This window comes from Eurosta solidaginis, chromosome 4 (genome assembly GCF_040869045.1).
Source record: "Eurosta solidaginis isolate ZX-2024a chromosome 4, ASM4086904v1, whole genome shotgun sequence".
NCBI lineage: Eukaryota > Metazoa > Arthropoda > Insecta > Diptera > Tephritidae > Eurosta > Eurosta solidaginis.
The window spans coordinates 105206699-105234471 of record NC_090322.1 but is presented as its reverse complement, the minus strand read 5'-3'; the positions used below and the strand labels follow the sequence as shown (position 1 = coordinate 105234471).

The 27773-nt window shown below is 35.1% G+C and overlaps 2 protein-coding genes across 15 annotated transcripts in view; one reads left to right on the top strand and one right to left on the bottom strand.

The window, feature by feature from the left end:
• Positions 1 to 27773, top strand: part of Tomosyn (syntaxin-binding protein tomosyn) — an 835312-nt gene that overhangs the window by 157887 nt on the left and 649652 nt on the right. For 13 of the 14 annotated variants that reach the window (XM_067782366.1, XM_067782362.1, XM_067782363.1 and 10 more), the window contains 3 exons: positions 11322 to 11419; positions 11490 to 11678; positions 11884 to 12018. In XM_067782366.1, the coding sequence (XP_067638467.1) occupies positions 11322 to 11419; positions 11490 to 11678; positions 11884 to 12018 (422 nt within the window). Of the gene's footprint in view, positions 1 to 2295; positions 2401 to 11321; positions 11420 to 11489; positions 11679 to 11883; positions 12019 to 27773 lie in introns of those variants that run through there. The other variant, XM_067782361.1, reaches the window with a different exon arrangement.
• Positions 19578 to 23034, bottom strand: LOC137248099 (uncharacterized). Its single transcript, XM_067778978.1, has 6 exons — positions 22934 to 23034; positions 20909 to 20981; positions 20775 to 20840; positions 20528 to 20715; positions 20231 to 20390; positions 19578 to 20172 (listed from the first exon to the last, which is right to left on the bottom strand). The coding sequence occupies exons 2-6, from the start codon at positions 20964 to 20966 to the stop codon at positions 20033 to 20035; spliced, it is 612 nt and encodes a 203-aa protein (XP_067635079.1). The 5' UTR covers positions 20967 to 20981; positions 22934 to 23034; the 3' UTR covers positions 19578 to 20032.

Here is a 27773-nt window from a genome sequence, read left to right as displayed (position 1 = left end):
GACAATAAAATTTTTATGAAAGATACAAGTTTGTATTTTTTTTCGAAAAAAGAAGGGTTCGGACGTGAAAAAAAGGGCCCCCAAATTGATGGATGCCTAGGGCCCCGTTGAGGGTTAATCCGGACCTGTCAGCTACGTGCTCACAAAAAAGAGTACAGTACTAATAAATTTCATATTTTAAAATCCTTACATGTTTGTGTAAATAAAAATATTTCTGTAAATCGAGACATTGCCCCACTATACTCCAGTCTTTTTATACCAACTTCACATAGAACAAGATTATCTTAATTTTTGTACTTAACTCCTAATCGGTAATTAGATAACTAAATTTTTCATATACATTTTTACTTTCGGTAATCAGTAATGATGAACAAATTGGAGATCGTGAATAGCAGGATGTCCTTTCTAAATTCGAGCATTAAATAAATGAGAAACGTGAAAATTTGAGTTAATAATTTCGTATCTAGGGATAGGACATACACATATGAACGCGTTGATAAACTATTGTGGGTTTATTGTAGATTAGTACATTTGTAAAAGTGTTCTTAGTTTATATATTAAGAAGTACTGAAGAATGCAAGGGTGAAAACTGTTTAGCTTGAACACATTTGGGTGACTTTAATCCTTAAATTTTTCAAATTCTTTGAGCAAAGCCTTTTGTCAAAATATGCTCTCTAACAATCATTCAATTTTCTAGTTTGCTTTATAGGTGATCTGTTAGCCTCATACTATATGTAAATATTCGTATTTATAAAATGAGCAAGAATAGCATGATAAAATGTTGTAGCTGGCGTTTGTTTTATTTGGTAGCTGTATTTGAATCTATCATAAGACACACGCGGCTATTACATTTTTTTAAGATCAACCGCATATTTACATACATTTTAAGCAAGGAACTTATTTAACTAATTTGTGTTCACTGTGCCAATTTGTGAACACCTAATCATTGTGCATTGAAATATAAAGTGTTGGTGCCAGTGGAAGTATAAGGGTAATGATTAAATATTCTATAAAAATATTAAAATATCGATTTTGATCTTAGCATACTTAATTGGCGAATTTTCTTAAAAAACGCACGTTAGGGTGGGTTTTACTTTTGAATTGTAATTAATCAAACACAAATATTTTAAGCACTTTTGCAAAATATATATTTTATTGAACAAATTAGTAATCATCAAATTACAGTACCATAGGAAGAAAATATAATCATTTGCATTATTCAAAACATGACTGTTCCAAAATTTGTACAACGGCCACATGTGAACTAAATTTGGCCTCATATTTCAAGTTTGAAAATAAATCTAGCAACAACTTCCAGGGTTTGATAGACGGCTATAACAGTTTGGAATATGGATTGGCTATAGATCCGGAAGTAATCAATTTTACTACTGAAGGAGAAGAGGATTTTGATGGTGCAAATGCTCAATATAGCTGCCTTATGATTTCGGGATGCATTTAGATGCTTCATCACGATGCGGATATTACCTCAAAAGAAGCCCATAGCATAGACTTCGAGGTATTGTCCACTCCAAGTCTAGTATATCTCAAATATAAAATACAACAGTTTATCGAAACTGCACTCTAAATTATACAATTATGGCACAGAATCAAAGCAATAAATGGTAATAAGTGTCAAAATAGAAGCCACAAAAAGCAAAAAATTCCTAAAACATATTAATTTTTAAACCGGTTTAAGAAATTATTACCCATATATGGCCACTGTACGAATTTAGGTACAAAGCTTTAAAAGGCTAAAAAATATTTTTTTCCCATTTTTTTCGACAAGATTCGAAAACTCAAAAAAATTTTACGAACATTTCGAACCTTTTATTTGGAGTTTTCATATATTTTTTGAGTATGCAGAGAAGATTGGCAATTATGCAGTGAATGCTAGATTCACCGAATTATTCTTAGCTGTCTGTGACATAGTATAATAAATAAACTGTGGCGTCCTGCTAAAGATGGCAGGATCGCTATATAATAAATAAAGTTTAGATGGCGTGTTGTTAGAATTGTAATCAAACATTGAATTCTCTTCTATAAGCTTAAATAACTACTTACCCTAATACTTACAAACTAAGTGTATTACATATGTACATACATATACTTTCAGTTCCCTGTGAACTGCATTCTAAGCATAAATAAAATTGGCTGTGGGAAATACGACGCAAGCATAAATAAATCGTCTGAATAATTTGTATGCAGGTAAAGGCTTGTGGCGAGCATTTGGTTAGCTTTAAACAGTAAAGCTGTAGTTACCCACGAACGTACGTCCAAAAAACGTGTCAGCTGACGCGTCCTATCTTATGAATGTGCAATGTAAACGAAAACTCACCGACGTGCGACGCCCGTACGTACGTAGCCCGGAACGTAGAAATCAAAACAATTTTGATTTTTTCCGTAAGTTCGTGTCAGCTGATCGCTCTCTCACTAGACAGAGTTGCCTAGTAAAGTTTTGTGCGCTAATTTTTCTCCGTTTGCAGTTTTTATGCAAAAACTCCTAATTAAAGTTTGAAAAATTGTGAAAATAATTCGAAATAATTATGTAAAAGTGCAGATTATAAATATGTTATCTATTTATACCTATTTAATTTTAATTTCAGCATTTTACAACATCAAAAATTAAAATGGAAAAAGGTTATGTTTCCACAAGCATGCATGCAAACTGGTCAATGGCAACAGTGCTTTGCTTTAAACAATACACACACAAATATGTTATGTACATGTACACAGACGCACACATTGATTCCTACGGGCCTGAGGATTCGGTCAAACGTGTTTCGTACGACAAACATCCGTACGTACGATACACGTCGGGGCATACTTGCAGCTTAACATAATAAGGTTCAAGTTACTAGACGGCGCACGGCATAGTTACCGTGTCGTGTGAAACGATATGTGTGTACAAATGAATTAATATTTCAATGAATCTCAGGCCGTACCAAAGCGAGCCAAAATATATGTATGTACAAATGTATTAATATGTATGTAAGAGTCAATGCATTTTAAGACATTCCAAAACGGGTCAAAATATATGTTTGTACAAATGAATGAATAACTTAATGAGTGAATGCTACAATAGGCCCGGTACTAATGATGAACTTGCTCACCAAGCATTGGAAGCAAGTTAAGGTTACTGAGGCCAGAAATGATCTTCGGTACGTTATTAGTCATTAGCGATGAATAGCTCCCTGGTCTCGAGGCCTCTAGTGATGTCATAAGCTACTGCTTTTACTTCATCACCCTGAGGATTTAGAATAAGGGCGAGGTAACAATGGACTACCGGGGCAACCCCGTGAGCGAAACCTTAATAGCGGCAAATGGAGGTGGCGGGGATGGGGAAACGCCCTCAGGATTGGTTGTTCTTATTGTGTTCACAGTACTTAGCCTCCATTCAATAGGTGAGGTCACACACACATTGTCATAAAGTCCAAGGAAACAAGTACTTTCAACAGGGTGGGACCATAGGGATTCTGCTATTAAAGGCGATATGTTCGGCGTTACAATTGAAAATATAGTTGGAGTCACGTACGCAGGGCATTCAGGGCATGCATGACGTATGTCGGGGTTGATTCTGAACAAAATCGCTCGATTTTTATTCCAAACTATATTTCGATCTCAGCTGCGGTAAAGTCGGTGGATCGGAGCCCCATCTGAAGTTTCATATCGGTCGAAGATCAAACTTACTTTGCAAGATTAAATAAGCTGGCTTTTTAACTACTACGTTCCAACAAAAACGAAAGTAGTTAAACGGCTCAGTAAACGATGGGTCACTGCAAACCTTAAACATTTAATCAATGTTCGCAATAAGGCTTATTCCCGTTGGAGTAAGTATGGTACTTGGGAAACATTCAACCAAGTTAAATCGGCTAAAATCACTGCTATCAATGAAATAGGAAGTAGAGATATACGCCGCCGATATCGGCGCGGCGGCGGCGGCGTTACTATATTTTCTACTGATTTAAGACTCTCTAGGCTGTTTATTGTTCATGTCGAAAATTGGTCTGTTATGGTGGAAAGGGGTATCAACGGATGCGCATCACTGCCAGTTATAAGAATAAATTGCGAAATTTAACTCTTTCTAACTGTTCAAAAATTACCTTAAAATAAAATAATAAAAAAAAAAAAAAATTAAGTTAAACGGTTTTATTGAAAACGATACTTACATTAAGTAATAGAGCGTTGTTCAGAAAATTAAATAAAAGCGTTGGACGCTTCAAATTTCTATTGATAGTCACAAGTAAGACCAACTGAACCTTAATCAGCTCACATTTTTATGTATTTCACGCGCCCAATGCTTTTATTTAATTTTCTGATCAACGCCCTTGATTGATGAGGAGTGTGATGACTAGTACCTAGGACCTACCTAATTATTTTCTAGCGTTTAGTATTATTATTACTTAATGTACGTATTTTTTTCAGTAAAACCGTTTAACTTAAATTTTTTTAAATTATTTTATTTTCAAGTCTTTAGTCTTTTTTTTAATTGCATATTATTTATCATTCTATTTAGTTCATTTAGTGACTCATTATTACAAGGACTCTTTCCTGACAATTTGTTACAATCTAAGCCCTAAATACATAATCCTTCCAAAGACTTTAAAGTTGTCCCTCCTCGAACTCCAAAGTATTTTGATGTCACTTCTACCGGACTGTATGTAATATTTGTTCCAAATATGGGCGAAATCGGACCACAAATACGATATTTTTGAATATCTCGACACCTGCGCCACCTAGCGGAGTTTTTTCTTATTATTGCATTGTCATTGGGTTCTGAACCGTATTCCAAGTTTCAAGCTTGTACCTTATCGGGAAATTACTTAAATTTTAATTACAAAATTCGTGCCGGCCGGCCGGCCTATCAACTCAAGCTAAATAAAACAGTTTAAAAAGGCGCTTTCAATGCCAGCTTAACAAGGGTTTTGCATCACCAAATTCACCAAGTTATTATAACAAAACACTAAAAGAAAAGTTATATTATAAATTTAAATGCTCACTTTGCATAATTAAAAAAAAAAAATTAATAAAGAACAATAAATTCAAATAAAATGCCCCAGGTCGAACATGTTTTCAAATTGTCCTCAAGTTGTTAAAAAAACCAAGGTACCCGAAAACGGTGGTGATTTTTTAAAAAATTCTATATCCCGATTGGCTAAAGGAATAAGCAAATTCAGTGATCCAAAATCTTTAAGTAGGTTCCAGGGGTTTAAATACTCTTTTGAAATGATTCTCACCTCATAAACATCTGTTGTTTATTTGCGAAACTATAAAATAGCGTTTTTTTTTTTATTTATAAAATAGCGTCTGAAATGTTAAATTAGATTTTCACAGTTGATCGTTCAATACCCAAGTATTTGGGCGCCCTATCCCCAAGTACTCCTTTGGAGTGAATCACATTGATTACACTCAGAGAAAAACGCCGTTCTAAAATCCAGCACTAGCGGACTCAATTCGAGCTTTTCATGTTCTTACTTTTTTGTTCTTGAAAAACGAACGACCAGTTCTTAAAACAACAATCCTGTACTTGAATTGACACAATTTAGGCTGGTCTTAAAATATGAAAAATGTTCTATTAATGAGATTAATGTTCTTAAATTAAGCATTTGTTTTGGTTACTCGACGTCTCCGTTCTCGTGTAGCCTACATATTGCGTTTTTTTTTTAATTTGCTTACCGGGCTAAAGGTTAGCATGCTTAAAATACGTAAGTCGTTTTGTTCAACAAATTTAAGTAGATACCTCATCAGTTGTTTGCATCAGAGCGACAATTTTTGAGATAGTTATTAAAACTGTTTAAAAGTTGTCAAACGTTGTTTCTCGTTGTATATCCTTTAATTCTAGAGTTAAATTGATAAATAACGTGTAGGAATTTGTTTAACGCATTTGTTTTGGTTACTCGACGTCTCCGTTCTCGTGTAGCCTACATATTGCGTTTTTTTTTTAATTTGCTTACCGGGCTAAAGGTTAGCATGCTTAAAATACGTAAGTCGTTTTGTTCAACAAATTTAAGTAGATAACTCATCAGTTGTTTGCATCAGAGCGACAATTTTTGAGATAGTTATTAAAACTGTTTAAAGGTTGTCAAACGTTGTTTCTCGTTGTATATCCTTTAATTCTAGTGTTAAATTGATAAATAACGTAAGTTAAAGAAAAAAGAAACGGTGTAATTCGTGTGCACTACAATGTTAAATACACCATTTGGCACAGGCTATCAAGGAGTCGTAGTGGCCCAGCGGTTATGATCTTTGCGATCGCTTGGCGTGAGTTCGGTCACCGTGAAACTCTGAAATTTTTTAAAACAATTTTTTTATCTTCTATTTTTTAACCTTTATTTTTCGTTCAATTCGATTTTTCATTCTCATATACAGGTAATTCTCAAACTTGTTATGAAATGTTTTCAGTATATATGCAAATTATAAAATAAAAAATGTAAGGCGCGATAACCTCCGAAGAGATCTTAGACCGAGCTTCTCTTCCAATTTGCGTGGCAGAAATACACTCGGAGTGCTTGCTAAACACTGCCGAGGGGCGAACCCGTTTAGAAAAATTTTCTTCTAATTGAAAAACCTTGTCTCTCAAATTTTGATGTTGCTTTACCCGGCGCGTGAACCTAGGATCTTCGGTGTGATAGGCGGAGCACGCTACCATCACACCACGGCGGCAGATTACATCATCAAATAAGAATTTCTTAATCAAAGGAAATATATTAAAAAATGCATATTATGAGTTCTTTCTTAAACTTTTGGATTTTAATAGTAATTTTTTTATTGATGTTTTTTATTAATGAAAAAAAAAAAAAAAAAAATTATTATTACTAAAAAAAGGGGTACATATTAAAAAAATTTACATCCCACACCCACCAATGATCAACGGCTCTTGAATTGAGAACGAAAACTGTTAAATCGACCAAAAATCGTTCTCGAAGCATAGAATCGAAAAATATTAAATCAAGCACAAATAGTGCTTGATATGAGCACAGATGGTTCATCAATAAAATACGAACTGTGTGCTTGGAAAAACTTTTCTTAAAACAAGAACATCAGTCACGAGATAAGAAAAAACGTACTTAACAGACTTTTTCAACGAATGTTATTACTTTTGAACTTCTTTCGTTTGTTTTAGAACGATTTTTCTTTGAGTGTATAGCCTATGAACCAAGTTTAAATGTCACCTACACGTTACGGCTCCTGTTACAAATGTGAATACATACGTAGGCACAAAGTGGTGAAGCAAAAGCTTTCCCAAGATAGTCGAACAAATGACCGGGTGTTCTACTAACCTAACGTAGTGGACAAACGATCTAGTCTCAAAACTGAAGTTACGCGGTCCATAATGAGCTCTTATATCATAAGGCCGGAAACCAACAGTTTGGACTGAGCATATAACTTTAACATCTTTCAACTTAAAACCGCTCGTCCTCCATTCTAAAATATCGTTTTGGTTAACGAAGACTATTGAATTCAATGATTCGTACACTGTGGCTATCACAGTATTTCACTCCTTTATGCATTAGATTTCTTCTTCCAAAAGCGTACTTAATACCTACGCTACTGTATGGCTGTGAGATTTATGCTATTTGTGACTATGTATGTAAAAATCAGCTTATATATATTATTTATAACAACAGTGCGAGATATGTATTTGGGCTAAAACGTCTGGACCATGTATCTGCGTATGCTGAAAAGTAGTTAAACATTTCTTTAGAAAACTTGTTAAAAGTCGAGAACACTATTGTTTACAGTTACACAAAGTCATTCATACAAAGGAACCAAACTATTTATATTAAAGGCTTCAGTTTCTGAAATCTTCCAGAACTGCATTGCTTGTTTTCACGAAACACAGAACTCTCACAACCGAACGTCAGTTTTTTATAAACTCGGTTCTTCTTTGGAACTCCCTCCCAGTTAGATTATGGCTTCTTACTAATGCACTGCATTTTAGAAATGAGGCTACGAGTTTTTATAATAATTGATAATCAATAACTTCAACTTTATTGTATATGCATTTTCATATTGTAACGAATTTACTGAAATTCCGCTAATTTGCAACCTTCTGCTAACGTTCGAATCACTAAACTGTTGGTCCCGATCAGACAAATCCCTCCATCTAAACCCTGCTAGCTTCTCCAAATGAACCACTCTTCTATTTCGTGATTTCCCAATTGTTTGTATGCGGTAGATGACATCACTGATCCTCTTTACAACTCTGCACGGGCCTTCCCAACTGCACCAAAATTTGGATGGAACACCTTTCCGCCAGTGAGGGTTGTATAGCAGTACCAAATCTCCCTCCAAGAAACCTTCCCAATTATTGTTCTTGTCGTACCTGTGTTTCATCCTACTACTCATTATCCTGGACCGTTCCCTCACACTCTGTTGTTTGGCCAATGAATTACTTCGTAGAGCTTGCGCTTGACGGATTGGCTTCGCGTAATCAGTATCGTTCCGACGTTTCACAACAGTAGTGCACCCTGGATTGAAACTACCCTCGCATTCATTCTGGGAAATTCTTTCCTTGGTTTTTGTGCGTCCATTTGGTTTTGTCAATGCCAGTGTTTCTCTCGCAGATACTTTTAATTTCGCTTTATTTGGCCCATTCGATCCATCAACCTTTACCTTTGACTTTCGTGGCCTTTTTGAGTCTTCTCCACCAACACTCGTTTACTGCTGAACCCTTGCTCAAAACTGAAATTAAGTGGCACACCCTTGTTTTTATACTGCATAATCCTTCTCTGCATATCGATCCTGATGTCATAGTCAACTTAGAAAACCACTCCCAATATGACTTCATCAACGATCTCTGCCACAACGAACTTGTGTAGAACCATGACCTCCCCAATTAAGACTTCACATACCACTTCTCCCTGGACTTGGTTATACTCGCCAGTAATCGTACTCAATCTTGCTCCAGGTAATGGCTTTACTCTCCTGTTGACCAAATCAGATCGGATCAAGGAATGAGATGCGCCCGTATCGACATTCAGTACACGTTCTTTGCCATCCACATTTCCTCTGACGTTAAGACTTCTCGATTTTCTTCCAATTTGCGATACAGATATCACAGGACATTCAACAGCTGGAGCTAGCTCTCGATTTTTACATCTGGCACGCTGTTGCTCATCTCGTCCCGCTTTGCGTTTACGGCCACCCAAGTTGGAACTACCAGGACCGGTGCTGCAATGACGTGCAATGTGACTTGGGTTACCGCACTTTAAACACTTCATAACTCCGGCATTTTTCTGTAGTAACCCCTTCAGTGCTTCCAGTCTGGCCTTTCCACTTCCACGCGATGAGCTTTGTCCGCTTGCTTACTCAAAAGTGAGGCTGTTTCCTGAGTCAGTATATGCGATATCGTTTCAGCAAATATTAGTTTTGGATTCGCATATGTAGCTCGTTTCTTTTCCACATCTCGTGTCCCATTTATGAAGCTCTGGATTTTTACCCTCTCGGTGTATTCCACGGGTGCGTCCGCATTTGCTAGATGGGCCAGTCTTTCGACATCCAACGCAAACTCCTGCAAAGTTTCATTCGCTTTTTGGTAGCGATTTTGCAACTCAATTTGATATATCTGTTTCCTATGCTCGCTTCCGTAGCGTCTCTCGACAGCGTCCATCATTGCTTCATAACTGTTCCGTTCGTACTCTGGAATAGTCTGTAAGATTTCCGCTGCAGGCCCTTTCAATGCCACGAACAGTGCAGCAACTTTATCTTCCGCATTCCAGTTGTTCACTGCTGACGTCTTCTAAGATTGCAGCTTAAATACCGGGAAATGAACAGAGCCGTCAAAAGATGGAGTTTTTACCTTCGGATTGCTTGCTGAAACAGCTGGGCGATTTAGTTGCAGCTCCTGTATACAAACTCTCAATTTTTCAATCTCGGCATCGATTTTGTCCTCGAGTTGTACAATTTTTGTATCTTGTGCCTCCAGCTTCGATGATACCCTTATCTCCTGCGCCTCCTGCTGCGAGGACATGCGAGCCTCTTGTGCTTTCAACTGTTCAGCCAACTGAGATGTCATATATGTTTTGTTCTTCCAGTTGAGTTTCTGAAATACGCGTTTCTTTTGCTTCAATCTTGGACGTTATACGGTTGTCCTGGGATTCCAATTGTGATGACATTTGTGACGACATTTGGTTCAACACTGCTAGTATCGCGTTAGTGTTAACACTTGCCAATTGATTCGGAGTCTCTATCTTCTCTTCCATTTTAGTCGCTGGCTCTTCCACATAAGGATAAAAGACATACTCGTCTACATTAATGCCTTCCAACTCGAATACCTGTCGTAGCCGTGCCTGAATTCGATCTTATTGCCGATTGTATTCAATCCACGGTTCTCCAACTCCTTTCTCAGTTGCTGGATCCTTAATTCACTTAACTTCGCCATGTCCTTATTGTGCTCTGCCACTCTGGAATTTATCCAACAATTCCTCTTCTGACACCAATTGTAACGAATTTAGTGCAATTCCGCTTATTTGCAACCTTCTGCTAACGTTCGAATCACTAAACTGTTGAATAAATAACTCCACTATACAATAATGCAAAATGGCCTTTATTAAAGTACTTCACAACAATAACACTTCTGCTGCTCAACAGATAGCGTGCTTAAATCAAACTGAATTCGTCGTGCCTCAGCTGCTGCTGCTTTTATACTTTTTTGGTTTCCTCGTTGACATATTTCTAGGCGCTTCTATTTCTAGAATTTGCTACCAGCTATAACATAACTACAGATGCAAGTTATAGCTTCTCATATGCGCGTGTATATGTGAGTGATACTTCTACAGATGATTGCCTACTTTTGGGAACATCTCAGATAAGATGTATGCATGTGTTTGTTCATCTCTCCGCTACGTGTACGTACATATGTGTAGGCATAATGATTGATTCGTTTATGTAGATACAAGTGACTGCCTTTTATTGTTGTTGTGGCTTTATTTACTTAGCATCGGACTAGTGATGTGAGTATCACTTAGTGTCACTAATATTCGTCACAATATTATTGTTTATAAAAACATTGTACTTTCTTTTTTTTACTTTATTGGAATTTTAAGATCCCTATTTTTCTCTTTTATTTTTTTTTTCTTTATATTATATGTAAGAACTTTAAATTTTACCATACGTGACTGTTACTTTTAAATAATTTTCTAAATTGCTGTGCAAGGATGAAAATGTTAATAATAAAATAATATTTATAATAAATACAAATACCGCGAGTATATGCTATGAACCTTATCCAGTTGCGGTAGTTGTTGAAGTTCCTATTGATTTCTTTTGAACCATTTCTCTCTTAAAAAGTAAATTAATGTTATTCATATTTTTATTTTCAGACATTTCGACACGGGTTTCCTTATTCGCCAACCGCATTTGCATTTGATCCCGTACAGAGACTTTTAGCAATAGGAGATAAATCCGGGTTTATTAGAATGTGAGCAGATTAGTAATATATATACACATACATGAAAAAAGGTTACATATGTTAAACATTTGTTTTAAAGACTTGGACGACCTGGTGTAGATGCCCACGCGAAACATGAAGGCGAGTCGGAGTGCGCGGTTATACTAGCCGAATTCCTAATCAATGAAGGTGCCCTCGTAACAGTTACTGCAGATGATACAGTTCACTTGTGGAGTATACGACAGAAAACACCACAAGTGGTTCAGAGTCTAAAATTTCAAAGAGAGAGGTTAGCTGCTTATAAATTTAGTTTTACCACATAGTTTTATACATGTCTTTTTCATAAATAATAAAACTGGTTTATAAAGTTTTTATAATGGAAATTTGTATGAAAACGTCATTTTAAAAAGCTTTATAAACTTGTATATTTTATTATTAATAAGGGGATAGATACTTATACATATATTATTTTATTACAAATATTTTCATTCAAGGATAACATGTATACATCTGCCAGTCGGAAGCAAATGGCTATATGTTGGAACAGAAAGGGGAAATATTCATGTAGTACATGTGGAAACATTTTCCCTTAGCGGCTACATTATCAACTGGAACAAGGCTATTGAAGTGTAAGGCTCTCACGAAGTATGCAATGAAAGATGATAGATACGTATTCAAAGTTTGTATGTATGTATATGGAGCAGGACAATATTTTGTATGACATATTCGGATTCTACGCTTAATTTCAAACAAAAATGTTAAAAATAGTATATTTTTAAAATTATGTCTGATTTTTCTCATTTGCTTTTAAGAAAAATCAGATTAAGAGAATATGTTAGGTCGGAGTTAATTTTTTTGTTACAGAATTTGTATGTTTTCACATACACTGTATGCAAAATGTATTCAACAAAGTGTGAGACTGACAGTTGTATATGATAATAATATTATAAAGGACTATTGTGTCAAACGTTGTAAACAAATGGAACTATACCGTTGTGGTGTACCACATACTCATTTATTAAATATACCTTTCTTGAAAATATAACAGTATATTAAGTTTGCCAGGAATCTCAAAATTTTAAGTCTTTAAAGGAGGAGAGATAGACCCAGCAACAAGTATACCGAAGTGATTAGGTTGGCAAAGTAGTTTGGTTACGGTTGTATATTTAGTGAAATTCCGCTTATTCCAAACCTGCTGCTAACGTTCCAATCGCTAAACTGTTGAATTAATAACTCCAATATTCAATAATGCAAAATGGGCTTTATTAGACTACTTCACAATAACTCTTACTTCACAACTAATTGCGTGTTTAAATCAAACTGCTTAGTAATTCCTCAGCTTGCACTGTTTTTATACTTTCGGTTTCCTCGTTCACCTATTTCTCCCAAGGTCTAGTAATTTCGTGAACTTCATGCTTGATTTCTTGCCATAGCGAGTGTATATGTGAGTACTACTTCGGCTGATGATGACATGCGTTTGTGAGTATCTCTCTGCTGCCTTGTATATATGTATGGATCGGACCGCTATAGAATATATGCCCCATACAACCGATTTTTCAGAAAATGAGTTTTTTTTGCGTTAAATCTCCCTCAAATTTCGCCAGATGCTATATGGAATGTACTGGTGCCTGAAAAAATAGACATACATAATAACATACAACCGATTGTTCAGATCAGAGGCATTTGTGGTTTTGGTTTCTGCCCAATTTAAGCAGCTACACATAATCTTACAATTTTACCGAATGATTACGTATATGACATATACTATTATCTGAAAAAATCGTTGCGATCAGCAAATGTATATAGCATATATCCCATACAACCGATTATTCAGGTAAGAGGCTTTTTCGTAATTTCTGCCCCCACAGCTAGAAGCCTCATATTTCATCAAATGATTACGTATACTGCATATACTGTCGCAGATCGGTCAAATATATAGGACATACATATATCTTAAGAACGGTTGTTCGGATAAGAGGCTTTTCGCAATTTTTGTCTCCTAATATACGAGAATATTTGGCTCTGATATGTGCGTTATCCGGGCGTAAGTTGACAAAAGAGGTTACCGATTCTGTACGGATGAGGATGAAGGTCTGATTTTGATGTAGATCCGTTTCATGTGATCAAACGGCTGAGTGTAACTGTCACATATCATCATAGTGCTTCGAAAAATGTCTTCTTGTGAGGATTTGTTTTATCAAACAGTATACTGCTAGCAGTGCTATCAATATAATGCTCATCATATCATATATGTAGGACGGAATTTCATATAAAAATTATTCGCTTTGGTGTGGACCCTTACATATGTATTACCACATTTGAATTACACTTAGATATAAATATGGGGTAAAGTATATCAACCGTTCCACTGAAAAAGCTTTATCCCTTCCATTTGAATGAAATTTGGTGAAATTGCTGTGCTATATAGTAGTGTTAATTTCACTTAAGTTCGCTCCTAAATTTTGGATGGTTACGGAGATATAAGCGTCTAAATTCTCAATTTTTTTGTGGAAGCCTTTTTTCTATAAATCATAAGTCTTGTAATTGGCTTTCTAAGAAGAAATGAATAAAACGGTTTCTAAAGTATTTTTTCCATTCTTTTCGAATATAAATATAAAAAAAATTTTTAGAAAAATTTTATTAAAATAATTTTTATTTTTAAATAAAAGCTTGATATTTTTCCTTTAAAATGATACCTATTTTATTTTTGCACGCGAAAATTTCTTTGATACATTTTTATATTAAACATATAGAGTTCCAGCTAAAATTCACCCATAAATTTTATAATTTTTATTTTTTATTTTTCTTCAAGTTAGAACATTTTATGTATTTTTATTTCTATTTTTAAATAAAAGCTTGATATTTTTCCTTTAAAATGATACCAATCTTGTTATGCTGCCCGAAAATTTCTTTGATACATTTTTTTTTAACATAGAGGTACAGATAAATGTATACATTTTTTTATGCGCGCTTTTACTAGTTTTTTTTCTTAACTTAAGTGAAATTAACACTACTATATAGCACAGCAATTTCACCAAATTTCATTCAAATCGAAGCGATGAAGCTTTTTAAGTGGAACGGTTGATATACTTTACACCATATAACAAAACATAGAGTTTGGGTTAACTTAGGTTCTTCTTCAAATTGTGGTAATGAAACTTTCTATAGAAGTGCGACCCCCTCAGTACTGTTGTTGTAATTGTAGCAGTGCTTCATCAGTACTCATTATCTCAAGTAAATATCACTACAAAATTTTAAAATTAGAGGATATGCAAAGTTTCTTCAATCTTGTTAAAATGTTTGTAAAATTAAACAATTTGTTTTCAAATGGGTTAAAATTATTTTCAAATTGGCATTATAGTATTGTTCGTAAAGAGAGAACTGTCAAACTCCATCACACTTTGTTGAATGCACTTTGACTGACAGTGAAGCATAGCATAGTTGTTGATCTTAGTAGTCAAGCATTTTTCTTTTGTATCGTTATTGATCCCTGATCAAATGTTCCGATTCGGCTCCTGTATAATCAGACATTTGAATGCATAGTCAAAATCTAGACTAAGGGATCAAAACTCCTTTTTTTTAAAGGTTGAAACGCTTAAACATATTCCTGCTTATCCCAAGACCATGTCCTTTATCCCCATATTGATAAAAAATATAATTCAATTGAGTTTCTTCGTTCTATTGCAAGTTTGTTGCATGGAGCTAGAAGTTTAAAAGTTCTCCTCTCCAGAGTAACGTCCGGAGAACGGAAGTATAACGGTTTTGTGAATTTGCCTATATGCGTTTATTTATTAAGCGGGTTTTGGCCGCTAAGTCAAGGATTTGCTGTGGGTTTATTCAAATAAATCGGATTTGCCAAATTGACTACATCCGCAACTTTAGTGGTTTATCTGGAGAAATGTCCTATCTAATAAAAAAAAAACAAGTAAAAAAAAGTGTTTTATTTACATTACTTTGAAATAATCAATGCAATAATCAAAGGCATTCGAATGAAAAAATTGTTATGCTTAAGATATATAAGTTAGGTTTTTCATGATTCATGATTTTTATATTAAAAAAAAAAAAAATAAATAAATGTAAGGTGCGATAACCTCCGAAGGGATCTAAGGCCGAGCTTCTCTTCCAATTTGCGTCGTGCTCCTCTTGATTTTCCCTACAAATTGGCCGGATGGGACCTACATGTTTTATGCCGACTCCGAACGGCATCTGCAAGGCAGATGAGTTTTCACTGAGAGCTTTTCATGGCAGAAATACACCCGGAGCGCTTGCCAAACAACACTGCCGAGGGGCGACCCCGCTTAGAAAAATTTTCTTCTAATTTAAAAACCTTATAACTAAAATTTTGATGTTGCTTTGCCCGGGGTTCGAACCCAGAGCATACGGTGTGGTAGGCGGAGAACGCTACCATCACACCACGGTGGCCGATTTTTATATTATTATTGTGTAATATTTGAATTTTGATTTTCTTTTTTTTTTTTATCAAAAATAATAAATATTAAAAGACAAATAAAGTATGCTTTATTGATTAACTGGCTGGTCAATAAAAACATCACATATACTGAAGGTGTCCATAGTGTTACCAGAATTTAATTGACGACCAAACTGAAGAACCCAAATCAGGTGCCAGGACTTATAGAATAACTCTGTCCTCTTGGCAAATACTAGAAGTTTTCTGGGGCCTAGCTTAATTGCTGCCTCGATATCGGGCAATTCTGCCGCCTCTAATAGCTGCAGCGTTGACCCAGCGAGCGCAGGATACAAAGAACGTGCTTAAACGTTTTCTCCTGCAGCTCGCACTTCCTACATCTGCTGTTACTGACGAGGCCTCACTTATAAATATGTGACGCCAGAAGTGTCCATTTAGTATGCCCATCGTGAGCCTTAAGTCTTCTCTCTTCAAAGATATGAGCCACTTTGTGAGTCTAATATCGTAGGATTTGCATATGAACTTAGAAGTTTTGCAGCTTGCGCTTCTATTCACGCCTCTCCTGCTTGATGGGTCATATGTAATTCCTGTCTCCTTTTGATTTCTCCCAAATGGATTAGGACGACTGTCCTCGATTCAATGAGTGTTGCACCCTCCTTTACAAACTTACCGGTCTTTTCGTTACCTTCTATCCCTTTATGACCGGAAACCCAGTATAGATGTATGGGTAGGTAAATTCAATTAAAATTTTGGCTTTGCGTACAATTAATTCTATTATTCGTAATTTAAATACATTTTGTTACGTTTTATAGTTGCCGAGTCAGTTTTCATATTTGTTGTTACAGTTGATTGGCTCTGTTTTAATGATCTTCCAATTTGCTTGTGTACACTTCTTTTATTTAACTTATTTTAATTTCTCTAACACAGCTGTATGCTTTTGTTTGTGAAGTGTCAAAAGACAGTGATCTCAAACTGCTCACGCTGATCTCGAGATAATCTATTAGTCGGTGTGATTCCCTTATTTTGCCTGAAGACGCTTACCATCCTTCCCTTGAAATCTCTTAAGAGTTTATAAGTAATGTTCATAAATATGAAACTGAACCATATTACTCTAGTTATCGCTTGATTTTGCGAGGGCTAACTACAAATAGTGATATCATGATTTATCTTAAGTAGGGTGGCCAAAATACAGCGCCGACGTTGAGCAAAACTGCTTTAATTTTATAATAAAATTTGCTGTCTTTTGAAAAACATGTACCTAAGCGTAACCGAAACCAACGCAAGCGTGGTCCACTAAAGATTTAAAAACCTTAAAATAGAAAACATCCCGATACTTCAAGTTGTATAAGACGGGTTTACATTCCTATTATTTACAGAGCTCAATTCTACGCCATTGGTATTTTGAATTGAATAAAACGTGCTACAAATCTTACATCCGCAAAACTAAAAGGAACATAACCCATAATCCAAAGGCATTCTATAGTTTCGTAAATTCTAAACGTCGAGTAAAAGGGTTTCCTTCATCTATGAAATACCAAAATAATATTTCTAACAACGATCATGATATTGGTAACTTATTAGCAAATTTTTCCAATCAAATTACCCAAAAAAGAATATTTAAAGCCCTTGAAATAGTCTTACACTACCATCACCAATTTACTGGAGTTCATAACACACGTTTCTAAAGGTTTCAGACAAAATCTTCACACTGATGTAATTTACACGGATTTCAGCAAAGCATTTGACAAAGTATGCTATTCTCTACTTGTTTACAAGCTTCCGTCACCATAGACGTTTTCTCTGGCATTCGGTAGGGTAGCCATCTTGGTCCAATTCTGTTCTTGCTCTTGTTGTTGTTGTTGTTGTAGCGATTAGTTACTCCCCGAAGGCTTTGGGGAGTGTTATCGATGTGATGGTCCTTTGTCGGATACAGATCCGATACGCTCCGGTAACACAGCACCATTGAGGTGCTGGCCCGACCATCTCGGGAACGATTTATATGGCCACATTAAACCTTCAGGCCATCCCTCCCTCCCCACCCTCAAGTTCCATGAGGAGCTTGGGGTCACCAGAGCCTCGTCTGTTAGTGAAACGGGATTCGCCGCTCGAAGGTGAGGTTGACAATTGGGTTGGAGAAGCTATATATTGCGCTACACAACCCCTTGAATCCCCTGTTCTTGCTCTTCATAAACGATACTGCTAATACAGTAGAATTTTCAAAACTCTTGATGTATGCTGACGATATTTAAATTTTGAAGTCCTATCGTCGTTTGAGGAACGTTATTTACTTCAAACGGATTTAAACAATTTAGTTACTTGGTGGAACGTAAATTATATGCCGCTCAATATTAAAAAAATGTAAATTTATGTGTTTTTCTCGAAAAAATTTGCGACCAGCTTCATATACAATTAACAACTATAGTCTAGAGGTTTTAAATAATTTTGTTGACTTCGAAGTCATGATGGATTTCAAACTTAGTTTCAACCTTCATATTAATTCTGCAGTCAATAAAGCCAAGAGTGCTTTTGCTTTTGTTAAACGGTAGTCAAAAAACTAACGACCCTTATGTTGCTAAAGCTATTTTACAACATTAGTTATGTCAATATTGAAATACGTCTCGATTATCTGGACCCCTCGTTTTCAAGTTCATGCAGACAGGCTCGAATCAATACAAAAACAATTTTGGGACTTTTTATTTAATTTTCCACCTTATACTAACCGGTTAAAGCTCATCAATCTTCCAACTCTTGCTAGTCGAAGGGAAATGCTTGGTGTATTATTTATGGAAAATTTACTAAATGGGTCTATTTCAATTCCATTTTTTCTGAACGAAGTTAATTTCAGTGTTCCCTCTCAAACTATGCGACACTACAAACCTCTTCTTCTAAAACAATGTAGAACGAACTTCGATCTCAATGAACGTTTTCGGTGATTATGCCAGGTTATAACTCGCACTCAAACACATTTGATAGCTCGGACACCCTTTTTTCTCTGAAAAAGACTCTTTTAATAATTAATTTAGTATTTGTAAACTTTTAATACTTCTTCTCTTTATTAAAGTATTACACTCATCTGATGATATCTCTTCTGTAGCTGAGCAGTTTTAGATCTCGATGCTTGACAAACTGCTGCCCATCAACAACTTAGCAAAAAAAATATTTCTAAATATCTTATATATTATTTCTAATTGCTGTTTTTATGTGCAAGTCCTTTTTTCGCTCTTATTTGGAATCCAAATAAATAAAGTTTTGGTTGTAAAGATGGAGATTCGTGCTATTAGCGAGCTTTGGGCATTGGGATCCGTACGATATGTAAAAAAAAAAAAATTTTTCGAAACACAAAAGGCCGAATCGTTAAAAACCTCTTTATACAGAAAACTTTTTTTATCGAATTAAAAAATATCGAAAAAAGAAGAATGACGAAACACAATAACGTGTCGGAACGCTACGGAGGAAAAAAATAAAAACTAATGTGTGAAGGGATCTGGCATCTCTGTTAGTCAATAGCAAACGAGGCAAGCAACCCAACAAACATTTAGGCTAGAAAACGATTAGAAGACGAATCGAATTCTAGTGTATTTCTCTAAGGTAGAAGGTTAGAGAACGATATGCGAAACTGTCGCGAATTATAGCATTCTCGACAAAAAGGGGACTTCGTTCTCGATATCGAGAAAAGTGTTAGAATTCTAATCGAATTCTAACGTCAATTCCTAATGGGTTTCTAATGAGAATTTTGAAGTGAAGCGCAATTAGTTTCAGTTATTTAAAATCAGCGAAATTTTCATTGTTTTATTTTATCAAATACTTAATTTGCTTACAAGATTATGTGTTAAGAATAAACATATTTCAAAGGCTTTTTCTATATATTATAATAAATTAAAGCGGTACTTAAAATTTAAATGTATTCGTTGCACACATGTAAAAAAGGTAAATTCAGTCTTTTGAGATAAAAGGTACTTTTTGAACATATTTCAAAGGCTTTTTCTATTATAATAAATTAAAACCGTACTTAAAACTTAAATATATTCGTTGCACAGATACAAAACAGTGATTGAAGGTACATTTGGACATTTCATAATAAAAAATAAAATAAAAATAATTCAAAATCCTACTTAAACAAAACGGTGATTAAAGGTACATTTGCACATTTCATAATTAAAAATAATTCAAAATCCTACTTAAAACTGAAACTTTAATGGTTTCAGACTTTAATGGTCCTACTCCTGTGTGTTTGCTTTTTTATTTTCTTTATAACACTTTTTCTTGGTGAAGCGTCCTTTGGCGTGTTGAAAGAATGCTATCGAAGTTCGCTCGAAATCTGAATCTGTCGAGTGCGGGAACTTGGACGTAAATGTACCTAAATACAAAAACAAATAATTAGTGCTAAAGGTATTTTACAATTGGTAGTATTATACTTTTCAAGGCGGACGTCACACTGAGTACTCTTACAGCCTTTTTTTCGTTTGTCCCTTTCCAACATAGCTGCTGAGCAACACCGTCTGTCAATATTTTCCGCCATGCATTTCTAACGACCTTTTCGGCAGTGTGAGCCATTACGGTGGATAATTCGTCTTTCTGAAAATATACATTTTTGGAAAACTTATAATGTAGATACATAGTTAGATAATATGCAAATATTACGATTATTTTTACAAAGCACTATTGAAAATAAATTATTCATATATGTACACCATTAAGTATTAATATATTACCAGGTTTTCATATTTGCTGCCATGGTCCTGCGCTTCCTTTTCAAAGTTTTGAAACTTTTCCAAATCATTGAAAGGAGTTTTCAACAAAAGATCGCTCCGACGCTTTTGGCTATGGTTTGTTCTCTGCTTCGTCTCTTGTAAGATGCGCGTCATAGTCCTCTTCACAGATTTTTCATTATGATGCATTTCTGTAAAATAAAGACATATTAGTTACTGATATATTAAATAGCTGTAGGTCCTGTTTTACCTTTGAGTATTTTTTGCTCCGATGCTTGTATATGGTCCAATATTTTTTTTCCGAACTCTTCAAGATCTGGTTAAACAAAAAAATATCAAAATTGTTTATTACTTCGAATACTTTATTGATTTAAAAATGTTTACCATTTTTTGTTATGGGGCTGTCATCTGTGGTGCTTTCAAAAAATCTGTTGAAATTCATTCTGTCTTCGTCTGTCTGTTTGAAAAATATACGTTCTTTTGAATCAGTAAGTTTTAATTTAAAGAATTTGAAGCTAAACGTTTATACATATTTGTAAATTAATGAAGGAAAGGTGCAAAAAAATGGAGGTCGCTGTCATAAAAATTAAACTTTATTACTTTTCCTGAAACTTCGTTTAAGCTATGTTGAAATATAGCGTTTGAAAACTGCAAATTACTGGTTGATTTTAGACTTCCAGATCGTATAGGTGCCTCAAAAAAATCGTCTAAATTTAATACTTCTTTCCCTAAAAGGATGGCGTTTTGGTTAATAGCCTCTATTTTATAAAACTCCTCAGAAACAATGCAAAAATTGTCAGGTTCCTTACGCGAAAAGAAAATGATGAAGATTTTACATATGAGAGTGAGCCATTTATAAAACTCCCCTTTTTCAGCTCTATTACTGGGCTTGTTTTATTTTTTGAACACATGCTTTCTTCCATTATACGATTATATACCTGTGCAGCGACATTGTTATGCTTCCGAATTTTTCGTTTCAATTTTGATAAATAATTTTCGAACTTAAAGGCACTAAAAGTTTCCAGAGGTCCAAAATGCAAAGTATCACTTGCCAAATGGGTTAAGCAATGGAAACTGAAGGTTGGAAAATCACTATCATATTACTCGGCTAGAAGTTCTATAAATTTATCCAACATATGGCTAGCACATTCATTGTATTTAATACAGTGATCTTTATTTAACAGTATTCTAATGCTTGGAGCAAAAAGGAGAAAATGGCTATATCTAACTGGGTCCAAAATATCTGTCAATAAAAAAATTCCTGTGTAAAGTAAGAATGTCCTCAATTCAGTGGCTTTGAATCGTTCAAGCTCTTTCAGGGATCGTGGACGTCTAGAAAATTCGTTTGGCACTTGGCTATATAACCACTGCATTCTTGAATTTATTAACTGTATTTGTTGATTTGATTGAATAGCGTATATTACGTTTCCTTAACCAAGCCATCAATAAAGTTTTAGTAACTCCAAGACAGACTATGTGCATATAGTCCAAACCAAAGCTTTTCACAATATCTATTGGAAGTTTTTCAATCACGGTTGGCTCTGCAATAACATGATGCCCTTTATCTAAACGCGCTCGGAAGTCTGAATAAGTTCGAAGGGAACAGTTTTCTTTAATAAACACCATTTTATGATTTTTTGACTCCCCTTTTTGAGTACATTTAGGGCAACAGGAATACCCCGAATGACTTTTAATACCAAGAATATATGCTCTTGCGGGTGCGTCACATATAAAGGCTCGGCAAGTCACAGTGTAAAGCCATTTTCCATTAAACAATGTAATTCATCAATAAAATTACTTAGAAAGTTGTTCGCACTCGCTGATTTGCTGTCACCGCAATAAGCTCCAATAACCCTAACATCATCTGACCCGTTTATATTAACTAAAATTGGCCATATTTGTAAACTAGAATTCTTGGCCAAAGGAAGTCCGTCAATGTTAATGTTTAAATCCAAGCGAATATCATGAGAGTCATTCTTGTGCAAGAAACCCATTAACGATTTTTTAACTCCATAGTGAATATATTCACCCGAACCTATTTGTACTCTTTTTGATTCTTTTGGCGTATTCTTGAGGGTCCTAGAGCATAAAGGAAGTCCTGAAATGCGTTTCCCCAAAATTTTCAATAAAGCGTCAGTCGAAGCACTCGATATATTGAAGTCGACGGCCCAGTCGGACAAGTCTTGTCTCAAGTCTGTATCTTCCTCCTCTGATTCATTGTCATCTGTATCACTATCGTATGTTTCGCTACTATGTATCGTGCCTAAGTTTTCACTTCCCGTTATTCCCTCAGGATTGGGCTCAGCGTTGGTTTGAGGTGCCGATGAGGAAGCGTTTTCTTCATGCCGTAGCACTTCAATAATTTGCTCGCTTTCCCTTTTTAATTCTTTTTTATTCATTTTCACTTACTATTTTTGTTATAAATAAAATAAACTTATTTCACAGCTAATAAAATATCTCAGCATAACTTTTCACTATTTTTATTTTGTTGGTATAACACTAAGGATGAGTTATCATGTTGTGCAAATAATCGATAACTCTGGCAATAAACGTAACATCGCATTTCTAGTGTTATTCGAATCGTTTCACAGTCGAACTCTAACCTAGTTTTCGATTCGAAATGCATTAGAGAACTACATTAGAATTCTAATGTAAAATTACAATATTTCTCTAACGTTAGAAACTGTGTTTGCTGGGAAGTGGCAACAGCGAAGAGAGATGAACAAAAGCGAGAGGAGTTGAGTTGTATTTTGACCGGCAAATGTAAAAGACGAAAAACGACGCGAGCTGTAAAATTCTTAATCAAATTCATTATATTAACTTTGTACTTTCTTTTAAACATTTAAATTCATTGGAAATCATTAAATTAATATTATAATTTCAATACACTAAGACATTCTATCAATAAATTGATCAAATAGTGATACATACGTCTTTGAAAGCGACGGTCACCGCAACAATCGAAAAGGCTTCGATTTTAACACAGACGGCGAAAAATACAATAAAAAAATCGAATACATAGCCGAAAACCCATTGTACAGGTCTACAAGTAGGATATGTAGCAGCACGCACATACACAGCCACGCTCACCTGATAAAATGCTTGTTCTTGTTCGTTTTTTTTTGTGGATGCTATTTGGCACTGTTGTACTTCTTAGGACAATAAAAAGTTTAGTAGCTGCTATCGAAAACTGCTTAATTTTTTTTTTCTTATATTACAAAGAAATATACTTATTTACTTTCAAACGAGCACTTAATTACATCTCTCTTTAATAACCCTATATTTTGGACAATTTTAATTAACAAATTGTGATACTTTATTACCGGGGACGCTTGCTAAAACACGACCAAAACAGTCGGGGGAGGTATTAATAGACGCGTTTTGGCCTCGCTTCCAATAATTCGAATACTTTTTCTCTTCGGACTATTGACAACAGGACAAAACGCGTCTATTAATTTTTCTTTCCGCTTTTTTGGACGGGTTATTGCAGTCGACCACCGTGGTGTGATGGTAGCGTGCTCCGCCTATCACACGGTATGCCCTGGGTTCAACTCCCGGGCAAAGCAACATCAACATTTTACAAATAAGGTTTTTCAATTAGAAGAAAATTTTTCTAAGCGGGGTCGCCCCTCGGCAGTGTTTGGCAAGCGCTCCGGGTGTATTTCTGCCATGAAAAGCTCTCAGTGAAAACTCATCTGCCTTGCAGATGCCGTTCGGAGTCGGCATAAAACATGTAGGTCCCGTCCGGTCAATTTGTAGGGAAAATCAAGAGGAGCACGACGCAAATTGGAAGAGAAGCTCGGCCTTAGATCTCTTCGGAGGTTATCGCGCCTTAAATTTATTTATTTATTTTATTTTTTATTGCAGTCGACCTCGGTTTCAAACTGTTTTTCGCGGAGAACTTTTGAACGGGTAGAAAAACTTAACTCACGTGTTTGTATTCTTAATTCTGAAATAACTACGCCTCCTCAGATACCCCAATTGAAGACTTTTTTTATAATTTTCTGAAAGACCTATATGGGTGCACTTAAAATTTCCTACTAAATTCGTTCAAAAAAATTTACCATCACAGCAACCCATATCTGATATTCCGATCCCTTTTTTGCTTCCCTGTGTCGCTTTCGACGAAGCAACCCCGGTAATTTTGACACTTCGTTCAGTGTCAAAACTCATGTTCCACGCAGGTTCCACTGAGTTCCACGCTAGTTTGACACTGACCGAATTTTCAAACTGCCGCGTGTTAGAAAGGGAAATAAATTGTTTCCCTCTCATACATATCATACTTGTAAACCTGTACAATGCGAAAACCTATCAAGTAATGATTTAGAGGTAATATGCAGTTTATTACATTTGCAACATAATACCAGTGATTTAGCTGCGCATATATTCACGAATTGGCGCAAGGGTAATTTGTTAGTTGATGCTGTTTTTGTAGCTGAAGACGATCAATAAGACGACGACGACGGGCACGAAGGCAGTGTTAACAGTGGCAACGAAGGGTGTGAAAAGAGGAGCGAAGTAAACGAAGATATGGTAGGCAATAACGTGTATACAACAGCAACGAGTGAAACTAACATTGCAAATTCAACAACAATGATTAGAAGTGGTGAAAATACAACTGCACACAGATTTGTATTGAGTTTTAGAGACTTGGAAGATTCTATTAGATCTTTCACAGGCAGCGATGAATTTCCTATTGAAATTTGGATTCAAGAATTTGAAGAAATGGCATATGTAATGGGGTGGGACGAATTGTAAATTTTTATCCTTGAAAAACATTCGCTTAAAGGACTTGTAAAAATGTTTATTATGAGTGAGCGCAGTATTACTTGTAGGAATTCGTTAAAAGTCGCATTATTAACAGAATTTCAATTAGACATTAACAGTGCTCAAATACATAAACTAATGTTAGAGACAAAAATGAAGAGTAAAGAGAGTGTACAAGAATATTTGTTACGAATGAAAGAATTGGCAATACGAGCTGGTGTAGAAAATAAAGCCTTGACGCAATATGTCATTGATGGCATAAACGATCTAAGTGTAAATAAGTCTATTCTGTACAATGCAAGAGATTTGAAAGAGTTTAAAGATATGCAGAAATGCTACGAAAAAATACGTGAACGATCGGATAATGTCAAAGGTGCGTTCGATAACATGAAACACAATGAAAACAAAAATAAAAATGCAGTAGGTGAAACAAGCCAAAAGAAAAATTTTGATAAGAAAGAGGTGAAATGTTTTAACTGTGGCAACAAAGGACACTTATCGGTGCATTGTGATAGTAAAAATAAAGTAGAAAATGTTTCAACTGAAGTGGTAGTGACAAAAAACCAAGCAATGTATGTAAAGTGACAAATAAGTATACGTCCACGTGCAAAAGCGTTCTTATGAATAAACATAATTTTATTGCATTGATAGACGCCGGTAGCAAATACAACTTATAAACATTTGAATAAACCAGCGCTGAGTGTATGTAACTTTTATTTAATCGGATTTGGAAATGAAAATAAAGTGAAACCTATTGGTGCTTTTGAACATAGTTTCGAAGTAGATGAAATACAATTTACAAGTAAATTTGTAGTAATGCCTTAACTATTTCTAGACGTTGAAGTGGTGTTAGGAGTAGAATTTTGTAAACAAGCTGAAATTAAAATAAATCGTGATGGTATACAAGTAAACAAACCAGAAAATGAAGATGAGTTGACAAATTTAATGAAAATTGATATTTTGAACTATAACAATATTGACAGTGACATTGAAATAAGTGCAAGTGAGGCAACTAAGAAGCAAGTGTGCGAATTAATTAAAAATTATCAACCAAAAAAGATTAAATCGACTAATATAGAAATGCGAATAGTGGTTGAAGATGACATTCCAATTTGTTTGCGACCTCGAAGATTTGCTTACTCTGAGCGTTGCATAATTGAAAATCAAATTGAAGAATGGTTAGAAAATAAAATTATAGAACCATCAGAATCAGAGTACAGTAGTCCAGTAGTATTGGCAAAGAAGCGTGATGGTACGTCGCGATTGTGTGTGGCCTATAGACAGTTAAATAAAGTTGTAGTTCGTGACCATTTTAATTTGCCACTAATCGAAGATCAGTTAGATAGACTGCAAGAAGCAAAACATTTCAGTATAATCGAACTAAAAAATGGATTTTTCCATGTTGGCGTAGAAAAACAAAGCCGTAAGTACACTTCTTTTATTACTCACAATGGGCAGTATCAATTTTTAAGAGTTCCATTTGGTTTGACGAATTCGCCGAGTGTATTTCAACGTCACATTAATGCTATTTTTCGAGATTTGGCTAGCAAGGGCATAGCTCTGCCATACGTAGATGACATTGTCACCAGAAGACGAGGCAATATCAAGGTTGAAGTAAGTAATGAAACAATGCGAAGATTACGGTTTAATAATTAATTTTAAAAATGCTGTTTTTTGAAGAGAAAAATTGATTTTTTGGGACACGTCATAGAAAACAATAAAATAAGTATATCGCAAACGAAAACGCAAGCCGTTACAAAATTTAAAATCCCCAATAATCAAAAACAACTGCAAAGCTTTTTGGGACTAGTGGGTTATTTTCGGAAATTCATTCCAAAATTTTCGATAATTGCTAAACCCTTAACCGACTTATTGAAAAAAGATGCGAAACTTATTTTGAAGAATGATGCAATGGTTGCATTTAATACTTTAAAGAAGTTGATTACACAAAAACCTGTTTTAAAAATTTTTCATCAGCTACACGAAACTAAGTTGCATACAGACGCATCCATAGATGGTTTTGGAGAGGTTCTGTCGCAAAAATCACCTGACGATGGTCTTTTACATCCAGTTTATTATATGAGTAAAAAAACTACTGAAGCAGAAAAAAATATACTAGCTACGAGTTGAAAATTTTAGCGGTAACAGAAGCGTTACGTAAATTTCGAGTATATTTGTTAGGCATACATTTCAAGCTTATCACTGACTGTAATGCTTTTGCCAAGACAACAGAAAAAAAAGACGTTAGTACCAGAGTTGCGCGTTGGATTATAATGCTACAAGAGTTTGACTACACAATTGAACATAGAGCTGGAACTCATATACGACATGCAGATGCTTTAAGTAGATATCCAGTAATGACGATAAACGACACTAGTATGCATAGTAAATTGAAGTATGCACAAGCAGGAGATGACGAATTAAAAGCGATTATTGACATTCTAGCAGAAAAAGCAATACATAACAATTATATTATGAAAAA